At 37.3% G+C, this 20,481-nt stretch overlaps 1 protein-coding gene across 3 annotated transcripts in view; it reads left to right on the forward strand.

The window, feature by feature from the left end:
- The window catches only part of LOC106919069 (partitioning defective 3 homolog B-like), a 218,251-nt gene extending 210,099 nt beyond the window's left edge, over nt 1-8,152 (forward strand). For all 3 annotated transcript variants that reach the window (XM_088002255.1, XM_088002260.1, XM_088002257.1), the window contains exons 24-26: nt 6,350-6,565; nt 7,776-7,920; nt 8,026-8,152. In XM_088002255.1, the coding sequence (XP_087858381.1) occupies nt 6,350-6,565; nt 7,776-7,890 (331 nt within the window). In that variant the 3' untranslated portion in view covers nt 7,891-7,920; nt 8,026-8,152. The remainder of the gene's footprint in view (nt 1-6,349; nt 6,566-7,775; nt 7,921-8,025) is intronic.
- The last annotated feature ends 12,329 nt before the right edge of the window (nt 8,153-20,481 follow it).

A 20,481-nucleotide genomic window follows, 5' to 3' on the forward strand; every position in this document is an offset into this window, starting at 1 on the left:
TCTGAAAGTTGGCTTCTATTCCAGCTGAAGCACATAAGTAGGATGAAATTGATCTGTCCTCTGGGAGGACAGGCCAAGGGAAGTTACAACATTTCAGAAAAGAAAAGAAAATCAGAGACGATTTTGGAGACCACATATTGAGTAATAGTCATTTTTGTTTTTTTTTAAATTATGAAAACGTATGTTATTGAATGAGAATCTGTGCGCACCATATTTACTTAACCCCTGAAAACGACTCTGAAAATGAATAGTTATTTGTAAAAGTATATCCTGATTCTTTTACCTGTGGACAACATACAATGTGTAATGAATATTCACAAATTATCAGAATAATAATAAAAACAACTTTGGATTCGGTTAGTATTTGGTTGCAGAACTATTTTTTTTTTTTTTTTTTTTGCAAATTAAAGTTTACTTGCTGAATTAGATTTATTTTGTTTTGATTTTTCTTTTCAGAAGTGTCGACTACATTTAGAAAAATAACCAAATTAACCACAAACTTTATTAATTAAAAACTGAGTCAAAATAAAAGTGCAGCATATATATGGATCTGTCTGCTTTGGGAAACTGCAGTCTGGTTTTACAGCGAGGCAAATATTCTTTTACCTTACAAAAGCTATTTAGCCAAAAGATTTCCATACTTTGTCTATGGAATAAAATGCAGTTAGAAATATATTTGATGGTCTCGCTCAACATTTAGACTTATAGAAACAATCAGTTTTACTCTGGAAATCTTAAATTTTCTACCGACAGATGGGATTGTAATTGTAATGTTGCTCCAACCCCTTCATCCCTATCAGGTTTTATTGCTTTGCATTTTGGACTTTTCATCTCTCTGATTAAAATGTTATAATTAAATATCACATTAGGACAATGAAACATAGTCAAAGTTAGTGTAGCTTCAATAACTTTAGATTGCTGCACCTTCATTATCACTACACATAACGAATTGTCATGATATAATTGTTGTGATTAATCTGTTTTATTACCATATCCCTCAAATTGTCGTGACTCTTTCTGGCAGAAAATCGGAAAACATAATACAACGCAGGTTTTATTTTGTGTTCTGTACAGACTAATAAAGAAATAACCTAATTACACCCACAACAGTTATTTACTTTTCTTTCTCTCGTCTCCACTCTCTGAATAAATCATTACTTCATCTTTTTGTTCTATCATTATACAACCTCCTCTCTCTTATCTGTAAAATGTTTACTTTATGTTGAATTGATGGTTTGTGTTCTTACATTTGTTGATGCGCACTTGGAGTAATTTTGCTTGACCCCGCCACTCCTGGTAGGGTTGCATGTTTTCTCCATTTGTGGATAATGGCTCTCATTGTTGCTGACTGGAATCCCAAATACTTACAAATGGCTTTGTGACTTTTTAAATGCTACGTTTTCTTTTTGTTGTTGTTGTTGATTTTTTTTTTTTTTTTAGATCTGGATGTACTCTGACTTTATCTTGTTCTACTTATGTGATTTATTGATTCTACAATTCTGACAGTAATGAGGGCTGGGCATAGTTATTGAATTTGAACCAAAAAAAGATCTGTTAAATAAGAGTTATTTTTCTATTAAACCACTATTTTTTCTGATTTTGAAAAGAGTTTGATCTGAAAAATTGAACTGTCAACAAAAAAAAAAAAAAAAACATTATGAAGTAAAGACTTTTTGAATAGTCCCCAATGGCTTTACATTGTGTGAGTGAGCTTGTGTGTTTTTCGGTTGTGTAGCAGCTGTGTGCAGGGCTCCAACAGTGTGTCTATGTGTTTGTGAGGGAGAGGGGCAGGTGCGCTGAACATAGCGAGTCGTTGTTTCCTCTGAAATCCATCAGAAATCTTCCTAATACCATGGAATTAGAGCAGCTCACATTACTCTCAATTACTGTCAGACCTAAAGAGAAATTCCCCCCAATTATCCTCTCGAATATCTGACCTGATTTATGAGAGCACTATCTGTGTAATAATGGCAGTGAGGAAGTCATCCTTAAACAGGTATTACATAGTTAAATTGCACTTCAAACTGAATTGTCAATGTCTTTTCTGTTCTGTTTGGACTGTTTTCAATTTGTCGATTTTTTTTTTTTTTTTTTTCCATTTTTGGTTTGATGACTCTCTCAATTACTTTAAACTACTTGTTGCATATGCCAGAAAGCTGTTCTCACTCATTACATCTGTTTCCCTTGTTCGGTCTTCCTCTCTACGTCTTTCACAAACGCATACACATATGCACGCATGAACACCAACAGGCTAACAGCCTCCTCATTGGGTCTAAACTCCCCTCCAGCTGTGCTCCAATTTGCCTCCTCCAGACTGTAGGGGGTTTGAGAGGGGGACGATTAGCAACTCGTCCTGAACGGAAACTCTGTGAGAATGCGTGTTTGTTTTTGTGAAAAGGTTTTTCTAAGTCTCTGCGTCTGCGTAAGGGTTTTTTTTTTTCCTTCTTCGATGCTCGTCTTTATCCGTGTACGTGTGTGCGTGCATGCGAGTACTGGGTTCCATCCACATTACTCCGTAATCCCCAGCTGCTGTGCAGTGCTGACTGGGTTCCTGGAGGAGGAATTCCAAACTTGCCACCGGATTTACAGTGGATTCTCTGAAGATTACCACTGGATTTCTGTAACATTTCATACCACGCCGGGGTTTCAATGGTTGTTTTCATTTTCATACTGACAAATGTTTTATGAAATTAATCATTTATTCTTCCAGTCTGGAAAAAAAAGCCTACTGGTTTCATAAGAAGGAGAGGAGATACTTAGAGACTGAGTCAAATTAAACAGTTTCAATCAATCAGTGTTTTTATCTCTGTTTATGATTGAATATGTCAACTATAAATCCATTTCAAATTAAGTTATTGGCAAAAAATGTACATGTGACATTTGTTACAAGCTAGGACATCCAGAAATTAACCCAAAATAATCAAATAACCATGAATAAAAAAGTGGAAGGGCAAGTGAATTTGATTATTGAAAGTTATTTGATTCTTAATAAAATGAAATTCTTTGGAACTGATAACTAATGTTTCTTGTGTGAAAAAAGTCATTTAACTATGTGAATATGGCCGAGGCCATATGCTGAAAACCACCAGCACAGACATCATGATGCTACCACTCCATTGCTCTCCTTCATATTGTGTTTTTGAAAGTCTTGTTCAGTTTTTCCCTAAAACATGGTGTGTACAAAGGCTTTCAACGAAACAAACATTGGCCTCATCTCAATAGATTGTATTCTTCAAGTATTTATTGGTTTGTCCAATTTTTCAACAAAATACTTGAACATGCTTTATTTCTTTATTTCTTCTCTAGTAGAGTCTTGTGTTGTGATCTCCCAGTTAGTAGTGAAGCAAAACATTTAATGACAAAGCTATTTAAACGTTAACTCTGCTTGAGCGTTAACATCATCTTACAAAGTAAGACAGGAAACGCAGCTATTTAAAGAAGAAAAACATAATTGCTTTCTAATTAGCTTATACCTTACATATCTTACAAGGCAGGCTCAATAAAATCAAGTTACTCTGTAACAAATTGAACTGAATAAAGAAGCAGTAGTCCTAATTTCCTTAACCTCAATCATCATCACACACTGGGAAAAAGCTTACTGGTAGTTTCTTAAAAAGCTGTCAACTTGCAAACACATCAAACTAATTCTTATTCGCATCCAGAAATATTTACATCTCATACAATTGGGATTATAGAGTGATGAAATTTAAACCATATCTATTTGAATTGATTTTTCTCCTTACTTCCCCTAATCTACTCCCTCTTTATGACTCTCTTCCCTGCCCTCTTCACCACCTCATCACATCTGCACTGCTCTTATCTCTGCTTAAATGACATTATCATGTCTAGAAGAAAAAATGCTAAGTGACAGTCTGCCTGACCAACATAAGCACCAGTATATATGTCTCTGATAGACTTGCCATTGTAAAACATTTAAAAGAAGGACGACAGAGAACTAAACAGACACATTTGCAGATGGGGAAACTGACAGTCACAAGTTGGGGGGCTTTCCAGCTAAAGAGCAGACAAAATGGCTGCAGATTGTGAGAGGAGTGAAATTTGAGACGTCCAGCTGATACGCTGACCCTGAGTGAGTTCCAATACGTAGAGCAGAATAAGCCAGAAACCAGATGACAGGTGACGGATAGGCGGACAGATGAGTTGACTTAGCAGCAGAAATGTAAGGTGTGTGTGTGTGTGTGTGTGTGTGTGTGTGTGTGTGTGTGTGCGTGTGTGTGCGTGTGCGCTCATGGACACATAAGTATGCTAACAGTGGATGTGGAGCCAGGAGGGGCAGAAGAAGACATCCGAAACACGAAGGGCATGCAGTTAGACACTTTCTCCAGCTGACCACCCAGATTGGCTCACGCAGGCATCAGCATGGAGACCACCAGCAACTATTTATGTATAAATCTGTTTTGTTTAGTCTCCTTCATGATCAGATTAACAATATATCTCCAGGCAACAGCCAGTAGATCATTTCTGTGTTTGGTTAGAAGTTCCCACTTAGTAGAGGTTCATAAAAAAAGACATTCTATAAAGAATTGCTATTCCTGGTCCTGGGAATACTGAATCAATTCAAAATGCTCAAAAGTTGATTTTAAAAATGTGTTCAAGTTGTACATCTTACAAGACAATGTACTTATCCATAGCTCAAGTTAAGTCCATAAATGTATGATTGTAATCTAACTCGAAGTTACAAATTTGCCGAAACAAATTTAGTTCTTCTCTAATTTATACAGACATGCAAGCACACACACAAGGCAGTGGCCGAATTTAAAGTGAGAGGTAAACGAGACAGATGAGCAGATCCAGAAAGAATGAGGCAAATGGCGTTAAGTGAGAGAGACAGAAAGATAGGAGATAAAACCTAATACCTCATAATGTTTGCTATGTGCTGAGCACATGTTTGTGTACTTGCTTTCCACAGGGCACAAGACATTAATATCTATTAACAAGTCCAGACTGGTTTACCACAGCTACGTGTGTGAATGTGTGTCTTTGCGTGCGTTAACTGAGCCCTATCCCACTTAAAACTGTCACATGTCACTTATATTCTGTTGCTATGTGATCTTTGGCTGCAACAGGCTCTTGGCTCGTCAGGGTGCCTGCCGCTTGCCTCCCCAGTCCGCAGCAGACCACTTCCAGCAGCTTTTCATGAATATTTCAGCCTTACAGTCAGCAGATTGGCAACAGGAGAACTATTACCATTTGCTGGTTGTTTCTTGATAAAAATCCGTGGAAAGGTACATCATGAAAGAAACGAAAACAGCAAATGCGGCGTTCGTGGTGCCAGCAGTAGGTTGATTATTTGTGTTATTGCCGGTGATTTTTCAGGCTGAGCAGGGGGTTCAAGTTGGTGGAGTCATGTAGGTCAATCCTGTTTATTTCTCTGATTGCCTTTCATAACCTTGTCATTTTTGCAGATTTCACTCAGGTAGGAGTATTTGAAAATCTAAGTTAATTAACACAGCTCGCTTACTTTGAACCACATTTATATAACTTTCTTCTTCTGTAAAACTGTTGGAACTTTGTATAACTAAGTTATGCACTGGAAAGGAGTCTATAGATTAGGAAAAACAAAAGAATTAAACTAGAAAATACTATAGGTAGGTAGGTAAATGGGTGGCTGGGTAGGTGGATGGATGGATGGATGGATGGATGGATGGATGGATGGATGGATGGATGGATGGATGGATGGATGGATGGATGGATGGATGGATGGATGGATATTAGTACTTCAAGAGTCACCACATAAAGATGTATATAGGGTAATTGCCATATTTGTTTCAACCTAACCAAGGCTGTGCTAAAAAGAAAAAAGACTGAACTGTTGCTTATCAGAGAGGCATGCTTGGAAATATTGCTCTGTGTGCAATGACTGTATGAGTTACGCTTTTTGAAATGGGATAAAGGACCTAACTCAAGCAAGACCTAGGCAGGAACACTGAGGTTTTAATCTAACATAAGCAAAAAAAACCTAGAGAATAAGTGGATAAAACAGTACACAAGATGACAGTTGAACAGCACAGTTCAATGTATCTGGAAAAGTTTTGGCAAAACGTGAAGGTATTTGGGAATATCAGGTGAGACCTACAAGGTGGGTAAAGCAGGGAGATAGCAAGACCTGGAAGGAAATTGCTGAATAAAAAGACTGGGAAACACACAAACACGGGAGTGGCTAGGATTACAAGGCCATATGTGACAAAATTCTCAGGAACAGATGACCAAAATGATCAGGAATGAAGATCCAAAAAGAGAAATAAAAACTAATACTAAAATTTGAAAGACAAAAATCTCAAAGCAAAGTCCCCAAATAATCACAAAACCATCAACTCTCTTTTTATAGACGAGGGCCGATGGATCCTGCTGACTACCCAATGCAGTCATGGTCGGGTCATTACCCCGGACCTCCACAAGCCCAGTCGGGGTACCCCCAGTCACCAACTTACTCTAACATCAACTCCCAGTCTGGTCCGTCATTCTCCAACTTCCTGCCTGGCCAGCCTTATCAACAGCCAAGAGACCCTCGAGGGATTGAACCTGGCTACTACCCTCACCCCAGGTTAGTCAGTTTACATATGTTGCCTTACAATTGTCTGTACAATAAAGCTTTATACAGATGATATTGTTACTTTTGTACTAGTTGTAGTAATTTATAAAGCACCTTACATTCTCAACGTTACCACTGGAAAAAGGTTGAGAACAAATGTCTTTTATTGTAATGGCATCACACACATACATAATTTTGAAAAATTCTACCTTTAATTTGAGCTTAAAAAAATTTTATTTAATTTTTGGAAAAATCACTATTACCACGTTTCCCTTAAAATCAAATAGTCTTTCAGTCAAAAAAATGTATAAGGTTAGATCTTACAGACATAGAGTGTCAAGTTGCTTTGTTGGTCACAGTTTCAACTCTTTTAGCTTTTTAATTTTTGCTCTCACTGTAAGAATGACCAAATTTGGACAAGTTGTCTTGTAACCATTTCCTGAATTGGTATGATCAACACAGATCTTCTTTATTGTCTTGTCATTTTCAGAGGTGGAATACAATGAACCCACACCTGTTCCCAAATTTGCCTACTTGTGGATTTGTTTTGTAGAATGCAACTCCAAATAGTTTGAACTTTTTGGAATTTTTTTCATAAAGTTTTTGTTTTGTAAAAAATTCAAAAGAAAATGCAACTTGGAAAGTTGCAACACCCAGGGACAATGCTACTTGACTTGCTATGGGCTTTAGTGGGCAAAGCAGCCAATCCAGTAGGGCCTTTTATGGTCTTTGATCCTGATTGGCTGAACCTCCAAGATTGGAGCTGAGAAAGACTTTAGAAATCAGTAGTGTCAAGGTTGTTTCGTAGTGTGTATTGATACATATTGTGTGTATTGATACATATTAAGGTGCATTTACTGCTTGAACATATAAACTAGGCAGTTATTGGAGTTTCAGAGGAGGTCTCCATTAATACTGAGGGTCCACTCTACCATTATAATTCATGATTTTTTGTTTTCTTGTTAAACCCAAGAGAAAAAAATAATGGATAACTAGAAGTTCTTCAACACCGATCAACTTAACATATAAAACTTACATTGAAAAATAGTTTGTTTGCATTCATTTTAAACGTATCATTAGCAGTGCCAACAACACTGGAACTTGTAATTTTTTTATAGGTTTGTCTCCTGACTGAGTAAAACCAGAGTGAGGGGCTTGTACATTTCTTCATTTTGACAGTTGGATCTTTCTTTGTCTAATTTCCATGGTTTCCTGCTGTCAGTACCCAGCAGAGAGGACCTCTGCGGCAGGACGTGCCGCCATCTCCCACTCCTCCACTGCGGGCACCGCGGTACGACACCATGGCACGTGGAACTGTGGGTGGGGGCTATAGATAGGAGATCAATCACGGACGATGACAGTTCCAGGTAATTTTTGCAGTTATTTTTTTGCTTTTATAAATCACTTATGTACTAATTAATGTAACACTGACACTGATCTTGTTTAATTTGAGAGTATCTAATTGGTTTCAGGCACCAAATGGAACCCAGCACTGACCAGTATGGTTATACTGGGGATGTAGGAGGAGAGCAACGCCAAACCAACTCCAAACAAAGGATTGCTTTCACCACAAGATCCACAGACTGAAACGTGCAAAACCTACCAAATATTTTTGCACCTTTTTCTACTATTAATACCTTGATGAAAATCAGCAAATGTCTGTGGTGTGGCTGTCTGCTTGGTATTTTAAATTGCTTCAAAAAGATTCTGTGTTAAATGATTACTTTATACTTCACACATATTAAGATATAAAGATCTAAGTCAGTCAAAGATATGAAAGTAACAGGATCAGTTTAAATCTGGCATCTGAAGTCTCTACTGGTCCTGATGGTTCCTGTGCCTCTCCAAAGTAACTCAAATGACAGATTAGTGAAAATAGAAACAGTACAACGGATGTTTTCAACAGAATACAATGATTAACACAGAATAGACTCTTCAGTGTTATTAGATCTGTGCATAAAACCACTTCTGTTCTTTTGAATGTGACTGGAAGTATTTGATTCACTGTGAGGAGGATGTACATTATGGAAAATGGAAGGAAATGGTTCAAAAATGTGTTATGTCATTGAAAATCACTTTAAAGCTTTATTCCATTAATAATTACTACTTAATTTTGAAAATCTAAATCAATTCACGCATTACATACAGCCATGGTAAAAACTAAGTGCATCCCTCCATGCAATAATTTGTAGGAACACCTCAGTAGTTAGTTTCTGTGTGACCACTTCAGTCTCTTTTCTTGTGGTGGAGGCGTCTGGTTTTCTGTGCAAGATTATTTTAATGCATTTATTAATGCACAGCTCCTTAAAGTCCTATCTATCTATTATCCAATCCCTATGGGGTGACCAGGGGTGCTGTTGCCTATCGCCAGCAGTCAACAGGTGAGAGGTAGGGTACATCCTGGACAGGTCACCAGTCCACCGCAGCACTCTAAGGGTCCCTTCACACCAGTTAGATTAGATTGAGGTCTGGACTTTGACTGGGCCATAGTGACATTTTGAATTCCTTACTTTTTGAGCCATTCTTTTGTATTTCTACTCCAGTGCTTGGGACACAATTTTCCAATGTGACTCATTAATATTGCCAATTTGGTCTCACATTTTACTGTATGCAAAGACCAATACTCGAGAAGTTGTGTTGTCCAACCAGATGCAACTTTGCAAACCTAAGTCAAGCTGCCATTTACTTTCATGGAACAGAAACTTTCCCTTTGGAACCATTACAGACACCCATACTTTTTCAATCTTTTGTAATGTTACATTAAATATGCCAATCTTTGGATTTTAGGCATTTTTTTGCAGCATTGTAGGGCCTTACAAGGGTTTAATTTGTTGGAATGTCCACTATGGGAAAACTGGCAGCTGCCTTAAATATTTTTACACTTGTAAATAACCTTTCTAAATGTAGAATGATGAATTTTTTAAAATTTAGTCTTGGAGCCCTTTCTAGATTGATGCAGTTGATTCAGTAAATGTCTTTCCATCTTGGCATTGCCTAACTGTCAAAGCATGAATTTTTCTGATGATCAAGTAATCAAGTGTATTTGATCATCAGCAACTCAGTGATAATTTTTCTAAATCCTCTTAAAGTGTACACATGGCTATATTGACAGTCAAGGAAAGATTTCTGTCAAGCCGAAAGTACCTTCAGAAAAATTGTTTTTGTGTGTGGCCGCTGCCAGAGTGTTAAATGGATTTTTTTATTTATATTTTTTTTTTTGCCAGTGAGCCATTTCCTTAACCCGACTTTTAATTTCTTAAGTCCTTCAGATTTTCTTTATGACTCCTGAAGTTACATCACAGTAAAGCGCTGTATGAAATATGTCCCTGTGTAATGATATGCTTTTAATAACATTGCACTTTTTCATTTTTAATAATGATATTTCTGTCAGTCAACTTGAGTTTAATTACTTTTCTAGCACAGAATTAGATAAGATCCAAATGGGAAACTTTATGACTCCAGCTCAGTGTTAAACTTAGTAATATTTCACATCAGATAAAAATATTAATAATCAGCTAAATCTCAAATTTGACATTTCCATCAACCTCTGATGATATTAGCTGATCTGGACCTTCACTAACTTTATTTAAACCAATTCCTACTTGAATGTATGATGAACTCTGACGTTTTTACTATCAGTATCTCTTGCATTACAGTCTGGTGGTAAAACTGCTTTTAGTTTCATTTCACACCTGCTTCCAAACATCTGCATTCTGCAACTGCATTAAGATCAAGCCAACCCTGTTGTTTTTACGGAGCTGATTCAGAGCTCCGGCTCTTAGTTGCACTGAACTGTTGATTTACTGAGAGTTAGTCAAGAGAAACATTTTTGTTTCACTCTACTCGACTCAGCAGTATTAACTTCAATTGATACTAAATGTTTTTATATATGTAGAATAATGTTAAAGAGTGAGGATCAAATCTCAATACAGTGAATGTTCAGAGGAGGTTACCATGAATCTTGAAAAATAATGAATTTTTTTCATACAAATATAGATTTAATTAAATTTTTTGGATATATGTTTGTCAGATAAGGTTTAGAATAAGAAAGAAAGGAAGAAAGAAAGTGTGAAAGAAGGGAAGGAAGAGGTAAAGAGATCTTTGGAAACTAATGAGTAAAAGCTGAGAAGTGAGAAATAGAAGTGATGGAAGAAAGACAGAAGGAAGTCAAAGGTCATCTCACACACTCGGCATTTTGTACTTTTGCTGTGTTTTTTTTTTTCTCTTTCCGTTTTTGTTCCCAAATAATCCCCTCTGTGTTATTGTGACTTAGTAAGCTGTATTTCATTGGAGTTCACAGAGACCACAATCAGTAAACATAGAGTGCGATCAAAAAATATAAAGTAAATCATATTCAGTTAAATCATAGGTGCGACTTGATTATTTTTATGGTTATTTATCCTCACGATTCATCAAAAATACTTAACTAGTACCTTGAATAAACAACCTGACATGCCGTGGTAAAATACACGACTACAAAATGTTTTGTTTACTGGTTAGGAAAACAACATGTTGGTACGAAACGGGTTTGTGAGTTGTTGAAGAGGCGTTTTGACCCGGAGTCTCTACAAAGAAAGGAAGTTGTGGGATAATGAATGAAAACAAACATTTTTCTGAAGAAGATGTGCTGCAGAAGTGAGGTTCTGCTGTTCGAATGTAGAAATTATGTGAAAAAAAATCGCTTGTTTTTTTGTTTGTTTGTTTGTTTTTTGTTTTGTTTTTTTCAATTTTGACAAAAGTAAAAAAAAAAATCCTAAAAGTAAAATTGTTAGTATTTTGTTGAAATAACAGCAGTGAAATGTTTTGTTTTAGCATTTAGGGCAAAGTTACAGGAAGACAACACAATACTGAACATTTTTTGTGTGACTATTGTTTTTTTTTCCCCCTCAGTTTTAACATTTAAGCAGCACCTACTGTTGCTTCAAACTCAAAACAACGCTCCTTCTGTAGATTAAACTGTTATTGTCTAACCTGATAGGCCGTCGAAGCCGACATGTTCATAATATAGTTTTGGAAAATTTGGGAATTATTTTCCACACCAGGATAAAATTGGACACAAAGTCAACTAATAATGGAAAAATGTTTCCTATTCCAGACTTTATTGCTCAGTACATTTTCTGCAAGAGGTTAAAAAAGTAACTTTATGTTGTTTTTCATATATTTTCTAACTTGCCACATAACAACTTCAGTTTCAGTTTTCCAGTTTATGGCCCGTAGATAAATGCATTCTCAAGAAGCCATCTTGATTTATAAAGTGTGGAAGTGGATCTGATCTAAGTAAGTTCAGATGAGGAAATCATTGTGAAACAGCCTGTTACAAACACAGTAAACGCAGAAACCAACTTCAGCCTCATGTCACTTCATTTCTGGAATATGCTTACGATAAAACCTCTCAACACACTCTAAGGTGAAGCTTTTGTTTTAAAATGTCCACAAACCTACAAAAACTGTCCAATAGATTGAGCATAAGACAGAAGAAATAAAGGTTTCCTCAGCTCTAACTGCCTGATTAACTTTGTGGACTTTAGTGAATCCAGATGTGATATTAAAGTGTATTTCTGTTGTTCATTTTATACTAGCACACACTTCACATATATGTAACTCTTCACAAGCATTTTATTTCTATTATTTCTATGTTATGATATTGAATGTTCATGGATTTAAGCAGAGCCACAGGCTGTTTGGGTAATGTTGCTGTTAAATCAAGATGTGCTGCAAACTCAGTTCACGCTGTGTTGAGTTTAACACCAAAAGTCAAAAGTTTGATTATTGCATTGAGTGTTTCTCGATTTTGGTAATGCACAAAACCAAACAAGGAGTTTGCAAGAACAGATCAAGCATCCCGTCTGGCTCTTGAAAACACGAGTTGCACAAGTTGAAGGTACTAGCTTCGGTTTTACGTTGTGAAGGGTTCTGGTACTGCTGGTTCTGCCTTCACAGGGACCGGTGCATGAAGGAACCATTTTAAAAAACCTCTTTGTCTTAGAAGTATAACAATTTTTATTACGTTGCTTTGTATCTAAAAATCTCAAATCTCATTTTATAATGATTCAACAACTTAATTTCTGTTTTATCAGCATTTTTATATTTATGTGCATATCATCTTTTTGCAATAAAATATACTTTATTAAAGACTTGTGTCATCCTTTGAAAAAAAAACAACTAATGGTTAACATTTGCTCTTTAAGCTGCAATGCATGCCCAGCACATCTGCTGCAGTTAATTTAATATGAGTCAGGAGAAATTATTTCCCTTATGTCCCCCATACGCTGCAAGGTGACTCATTAACATTGCCAACCCAATTTAGTCCATCATTTAAGCTGCTGATAAACTGTACCTTTGTGATAAGAGATGGATGTTAGCCCCAAATTAATGGAAGACTAATTATCAATTAGAAACAGAAGATGGAAAAAGCTGATTGCGGCTGAAAGTTTTTTTTTTTTTTTTTTGAGCATAAAGTTGTGTTACTATTAGGTCGTTCTCTTCAGCTGAATAGACCTGTAGGTGCTGTCCTATTTGTCAGACGCTAAAGGTGCTTTGGCTGCAGTCTCAGGAGTTTGCAGTAATAAGACTCAGAGGCAGAGGAAGCGTTTTATCTGCCAACACTTAATTAGCATATCCCACACTTCCTGGCCAATGGGGATACAGTGAGGAAGTAATTAAATTCTCCTGTGTCCCTGCCAAGGTCTAATGTTGATCTACAAACTGTGTGTGTGCCATTTAGTGTTCTGATTGTGATTTTTGTTTTGTCTGGACCTCAGTGATTGTTACTATAAAAGTCTTGAAAACTAGTCCTGATCAACAGCTCTCCCAGCTTTTCAAAGATGTTTCAAAGTTTTACTCTGAGCTCTGGCTGCTTTTTTTTCTGTTTTGTTTTTTCTCTCATTTTCAGTTTTTTGTCACTGTCTTTTTTTCTAACTGACAGTTAAACCCTGTTTTACAGTGATTACTCTTGTACACACAGTGTGACATTGCCCCTGCTTCTAGTGTATATGACAAACAAAAGCTGGTGGAAGGATAAAGAGAAAAAAAAAACGTTTATGCTGTGCTTTTAATATAGTATAATCTAAACATGGTGTCAGCAGGTCAGAAAACTGGAGAACTTAGTGTATGGGGATTTTTTCTGCCATAATTCGAGAGCACACATTTTCAGTCTGAAATCAGGATTACATGTCTTTTGTTCTCAGATCTTTTATTACTTTTGCTTATATTTTCATTTAGAAAGTGACAATAATCTGGTGTTTCTCCTTTAGCTACACTTGGTGACCAAGAAAACATCTCTAAAGGCTCAAACAACAGCCGAGCTCCATGTCAGAGTCCGCTCCCCTCGAATAAGATTAGAATCAGCTTGAATCTGCTCGGTTGGAGACTGGAGATCCTCGTCTGGTCAGTCTTGCTTTCTGCTGAGGCTGCAGATGGTGCAGGCAGAATCTGCGGCGACCTTGTGCTTGTAAATTCTCTTTACTATATTTGACAGTCTGTCAAAGAGCCTGGTTGACTGACTGTAAGAAGGAGTCACTGACTGACTGGGTGTGTAATTGTTCCAAAGGCAGGTCTGGCATGCTGTAATTATTAGCAGTTATTATTAGTAATGTTAATAAGCATTGTAAACCTCTGTAATTAGGATTTCCTATTATGAGTAGCTGCCAGTTTGTGTCTCTTTGGGAAGGTATTGTTCAGTCATGGTTATTACTGGCAGCCTGGCAGCTGCCTTTTGTTCCTTTGACTTCCGATTGTTTTGCATGTACACATTGTGTTTGAAGGCTGTCCTTAGAAGAGCCAGACCTTCAGCCCTCCTTAATTAGTGTCAACACACAGCCCTGCCGTCTTCACAATGTGGACTCAGGGATAAGAAGAGACAAGGAGGCCTCGGGTTCACATCTGGTTGAACTCTCATCTCTTAGAACAACAGTTTTAATGTAAATTCATTCTCCCGACGATGGGATTGGAGCTTTTAGGGGTTTAGAAGTTCAGATGAATGCTTTGACTGATTGTGACCTTGTTCTGCATAAATCGGTAGATATGGAGAAGTGAAACACAAGGCAAAGTGTCAGATTTCCATAAAGTCATCAGAATTCATATCTCTACTCAGCATATTTTTTTTATATATTTTTTTTTGTATTGGAGGAAATTAAAGGAATTGCTGAATTTGGTACATGTTATATGCTGGGTTGTTTGAACAAATTATGAAATATCAACAGTGGGAACAGTGTGAGATATCAACTCTGTTGAGAATAAAAGTACATTGAAAACAGAGCTCAGTTACATTTGCACTTTGGTTTTCTGCAGAAAAAACAACATACAGTAAAGGAGGCTTGTTAGGAGACTCGTATGCATAAATGTTGCTCCTTAACTTTTAACTTTTGTACTATGATGCTAAAATTAGATTTTCCAATCACTTCCATGGCCTTAGATGTATAAAATCAAGGCATGAAGCCTACAATTTTTCTTATGAAAATTGGTCACTCTCAGCCTTCTCACTACCCAACAAAACGTTGGTTTTAAGATACACTTTTCAACCCAATATTTGCGCACAGCAATTCTTTTCGTTTCTGTATTTCAGTGTAATATTTGTGTATAGCAAATAGCTATGAAATGACACAGATGAAAATAAGTTTCATCTGTGTCCTATCTCAACTTTTGATGAAATTTAACCGTCGTGGTCACAGCACTTCCACTTCACACCCTGGGAAAATGTGTGAATAAGTCCACGAATGTGTCAGAAACATCCTGGAGAACAGAGGTGAAGCGCTGCTGACAGTGAATTCTGTTTTTGTGTCCGTGTCGGTCCTCAGATTCACATCCTGACAGGGTCACGGACAGTGCATTACGGACACTGAGTCCGTCCTATTAAGTGCCTGTGTGTAAAAATTACATTTCCTCTGTCCCCTGTGCACAGTAATGACTGGTGGTAAACTCCTCTGGCAGCTGTTTCCCTTCTGCCCCCCCCCACCACCACCACCACACACACAGAGACGCATCTCCTCCGGTGTTAACCTTGGGGCATCTCGCTCGCTCTCATCCTCTCCATGTCTTCGTCGCTTGCACCCATCAGGCTGAGGGGAGGGTGAAGGCGACAGACGTGTCTTTGTTTTTGATCCACGCTGAGGGGGTTTCTTCATGCACAGTGGCGTTTAAAAGGACTCTGTTTGTTAAACTTTGTCACATTTTATCATCATATGCGCACTAACTTTATTTTATTAAAACACAACGTGTTTATAAACGATTTCTACTATTAAAAAAGTGAACAGTGAGTCGTGCTTTTGTATTCAGAACCATTTTCACTGCTGTTATAGATTTAGATTGTATTTGCGCCAGTGTTAACCTCAATGCTTTGGACTGTCCACTGTTGCTAGATGTTTGCTCAGGAGGAGTGATTGCTGCAAATTCAGTGACTTGATGCCTCAGTTTCCTGAGACCGAAAACGTTTTTAGCAGTTGGCAAAACAGGTCGAAGTTGACGGTAGTGTTTTATAAACAGGAGTGATTTATAATGCATTTAAATGAATTTAAATCTCCCCATACGATTAGATTGTTCATACATTTATTTGTATAAATTGTATGAACTTCAACCTTTTTTTGCAAAGTGCGCAGAGTTAACGTGTTGTGAATCGATGTTATAGGAATAAATCGAAATGAATTAAATTGAAAGTTTTATCAACTGTATGCATTAAGAAAACTGAATTTCTTCCTATTTTTTGCATCTTAGGTAAAGATCAAACAGATTGGACTGAGAGCATCTGTGAACATCAGTTTGCACAGATTCTAGACTGCATTTTGGTCTGGACTTTGACTTGACCGTTCTAACACATGAACATACTTTGACCTAAGTTACCCCATTATAACTCTGGCTGAATGTTTTGGGTCAATTTCCTGTTGCCAGTCTCCGGTCTTCTATATACTCCAGTCCTTTCAGTCAACTTTGACCAGCTTGAAGAAATGTTCCCTCACAGAGTTATAGTGTGAAGCAGGAGTTTTTAATTAAAAACAGCAGTTTCCTGTCAGTCATGTGCTGTTATTTTATTTATTTTTTATTTTTTTGTATTTTCAGGATGTTTTTTTTATGTTGGTTTCAGTCGTTCCTTCTCACTGGTTCCCATTAATTCCCTCACAACTGCAGTGAGACACAAGCCTCACACCTGGTCCATACTCGGTGATCAACATTGACAGAATAAATGCCTCTTGGTTGATTTTAAAAAGCTAAATTACCTCCTGAGTATTTCAGATTTCATTCATTTGATTGAAGTGTGGTGAGTCAGGGGCACTTTTAAAGCTTGTAGGACACCAGCACCTGAGGATTTCTATTGAACATAAATTTATTAATATATGATATAAAATGTGTGGCTGTGCCAGTTTTTACCAGTCAGGAGATCACTGTATTGCTTTTGTTGAATGAAGAGCCATAAATTGTCAGATTTCCTAAGAGTAGTGTGGCCCAGATTGAAATCATTAGTGATGGGTTGTGAAATAAAACAATCAACAAAGAATAGAAAATTAAATTAAATGTTGGATTTAAGATTATTTGGTTTTCAGTCTCCGTGATGCATCAACACACTTATTTACCAGAATTAATATGGTAGATGTTGACTACATTAGTAGAAAACAGAAGTTGGAATGGACAAGAAGGCCAAACATGGTGAAAGCCAAGAACACCGAGCTGCATAGGCCTAAAACAAAATAAACATCTACATGACATAAACATTTTTTTTAAGTTAATTATTTAAGATGGAGAAATCCAACAAAAACTTGGTACAGGACCTGAGAGAAGCCTCATTCTCCAGTTAATCATCTGCTGTTTCCAGTTAATTGTTCTTTGAGAATCACCTTTTTGAGGGTAAAATCCTATTTCATGCCCCCTTTGCCATCTTTGGTATTGATTAAAATATAGTGGGAACACTTGGGTACCTTTGCAAGATGTTGGGTACAAAAAACAGATTTATATTTGTTGGATGGCTTAGTGACCAAAGAGCACAGACAAAAAAATGCATATAAATGTATATTAAAATATAGATGGAGTTTCCAGGAAGCCTGAAGATGTATTGAGCACAACCTCTTTCAAATATAACAAGAACGTTCATCTGTCAGTCTGGCAGCTTGGAAGCAAAATCTAAACAAATGAGGGATGACTTGAAATATAGACTCTGCAAAATATTTTCATCTGACCTTCTGGGTAAACATTTAGCTTGTCGAATGACATCACTGTTGTTTTAACAAACACTTCTGAGCTCCTGTAGATGTCCTCCTATAACTACAACTCCTTAAACAAAGTGTGATTTATCCGTCTTAATGTGTGTTCAAAGGGAGACGTTAATGAAAGTAATTTGATGTCACTTTGTGCTGCACTAAACGAGGTTTGTGGACTTGATTACCCTGAGATTAGTTTCTAAATTACACACAAACAAACATCCCATCCATCAATCACGTAATCATGGTCTGAAATTTGTGGGTTTTACCGAAGCTGCAGAGTCAGTTGAGGGCCTTAATGTGCCGCATGAACTGGTCTGTGAATAAACTTTCTGGATTAGTTAAAAGGAACTTTGGGAAGGGCTAAATTTAAAGCTTTCCTCTGAGGCTCGCCGCTGCTTCTGTCTTTCACACAGACGCAGCCATGAGCCTATAGGCTCATCCAGTTCTTAAACTGCCTGCCAGAGCGATGGGACCAGCATGACATGAGCAATTAAAATCGGCCCAAAATACATCTGGCTCTTTATTCAGTCCATATCCGAGTTTATACAGTGTGGCTGAAGAGTTGTGCTCTAATGGCTGGAGTCAAAAAAAAAAAAAGAATCAAAGAGGGTTTAAACATATATGCACAAAAAGATTCTTGTAACATTTTAGTTCTGAGTAAATTAAAAAAAAAAAAAAGAAAGAAAACTATGATGTTAAACCACTGAGTTAAATTCTCTCCAAGAGGAATGTCAGGTTTCACTGCAAGACCAGATCCTGAACAAAACTGAAATGAGTGGAAAGAGATACGAGGGAAACGGTGTGAAGAGCGAGCAGCGAGGATAGATGGACAGGAAGGGCAGGAAAAGGATATTGCACAGAGATGGGCCGCAGATCCATTATTTCCTAAACCTTCATTAGTTTTATGAAGAATTCATGCAGCAAGAGATGATAAATCCCTAGAGTGAATTTAATTTGATGCCTAGTCTGACATCAGAGGAATCTGGTTTGTTACATTGCACCTGAAACCAGGTGTGTAACTCCCTTCTCTGTTTTAGCAACTTATTCTGTTTGTATCTCTTTACTTTTCCAAAATTAAGAATTGTGAAGTTACACCTCTTAAATTAGTTTGAAATTTTCATATTACAACCACAAACTTTAGATTGTATGTGATAGACCTACAGCTCTAGCCCTTCTAAGTTTCTCTTAATAAGTTTGGCCAAGTAGATACAACATGTGTTTTAAAATATAGACATCATGACATTAAATGCTGACAAGCTGAAATTCATCCCCAAACAAAACAAAAGAAATTACATTTTGTCTAAAAGTACAAAGTTGATTCTAATGTCTATAAAGTTCCTCTAATTGGAGGAACTAAAATCTCTCAGTTTTCCATCTTGACTGTAGTCACGGCTAAGTTCAGATTGAGGTTGAAAGTTTAGAAGATCCGATTTCATCCCTTTAACTCTCCCAGCTCTCCAGATGGCCGGTCCATCTTTGGGTACAGGATTGAGCCGATACCAGTGTGATACTGGAGCCAAAAGTTGATCTTCTCACAACTCTGACGAGTGCCATGTGCTGGCACCAGGAAGCGGTGGACAGATTCTCACCCAGATCCTGTGTTATCCTCTGGAAGGCTGTAAAGGACAGAGTGGAGGAGATGGATGGACTAAGTGAGGGGTTCTTATCGGGTCAGGACCCTCCAACTGTCCTCCTCTTTCTTCCCTCCATCTGTCCGTTTGTCATTCTCTCTACAATTGTCCAATTTTCTTTTTTTTCCTTCTTACAGGACAGTAATTCTTTGCAAAATACTTGGATTTTCTGTATATCCAGGGTGTATTAGGGTCTGGTGATAAATGCCTCTGTTGCCTAAGATGTGCTTTGGATGCAGGATGAGGGATGAAGGAAAAGCTTGACTACTGATAGAGTTAAAAGGATGCAGAGTGTTACAGGATCAGTTTGATGTTTTCCTCTTTCACTGCTCTGCTTTGTTCCCTCTCTCTAAAGTGAGAGTTCAGGTTCTGGTTTGAGGCCCGGTTCTGTAAATTTTAGCACTTGTCAGCATCTTTCCGCTGGAAAAGCTTTTGTAATCAATCTCGGTTTGGAGAGAGAGTGATTTGTGTAAAACATGGATTCAAACTAAAGCCTGGTCAGAGTGACCGTAGGACCAAAGCAGGATATTTCCTTGTAAAAAGAAAAATCTTTAAGCAGTTCATCATGTACAGCTTCATAAACTCTTCTGCATTAGATGATTATTTACAGTTGAAACCGCAAACCTTTTCTCTCACTGCCAGAAGTTAAATCAGACCAAACTTCTCCTTTTCTTTAGGTCAGTTAGAATCACCTAATTTATTTTTATGTGCTAAATTTCACAAAAAGAATCTGGAAGAGATTTACTTATTAAAGTCTTCAAAGTCAGAAGTTTGCATACACTTCCTCAGCCATTGCACCCGCTCCTCCTGACAGAACAAGTGCAACTCCGAGCAAACTCTGAGTAAATTACAGTCAGGACAAAAAGCAGAAAGCATCGCAACCTCCGAAACCGTCTCTGGTGGAAGGCCACATCCAGCATTCAGAGAATGTAAAAGTGAAATCAAAGATCTGTTTTCATTTATTAGGTGAAAGAGGTAGACTACATGCAGAAAATTGGCTGCCACTTTTTCCATTAACGGCTGCAAGTTTTCCATTTCTGCACAAAACAAATAGAAAACTGTATTATTTCTATGATTAAACGTCCCTTCTTCTTTTCAGAGAAACGTTAAC

Source organism: Poecilia mexicana, unplaced genomic scaffold (assembly GCF_051168715.1).
Source record: "Poecilia mexicana isolate PSO_F unplaced genomic scaffold, ASM5116871v1 scaffold_2, whole genome shotgun sequence".
Lineage (NCBI taxonomy): Eukaryota > Metazoa > Chordata > Actinopteri > Cyprinodontiformes > Poeciliidae > Poecilia > Poecilia mexicana.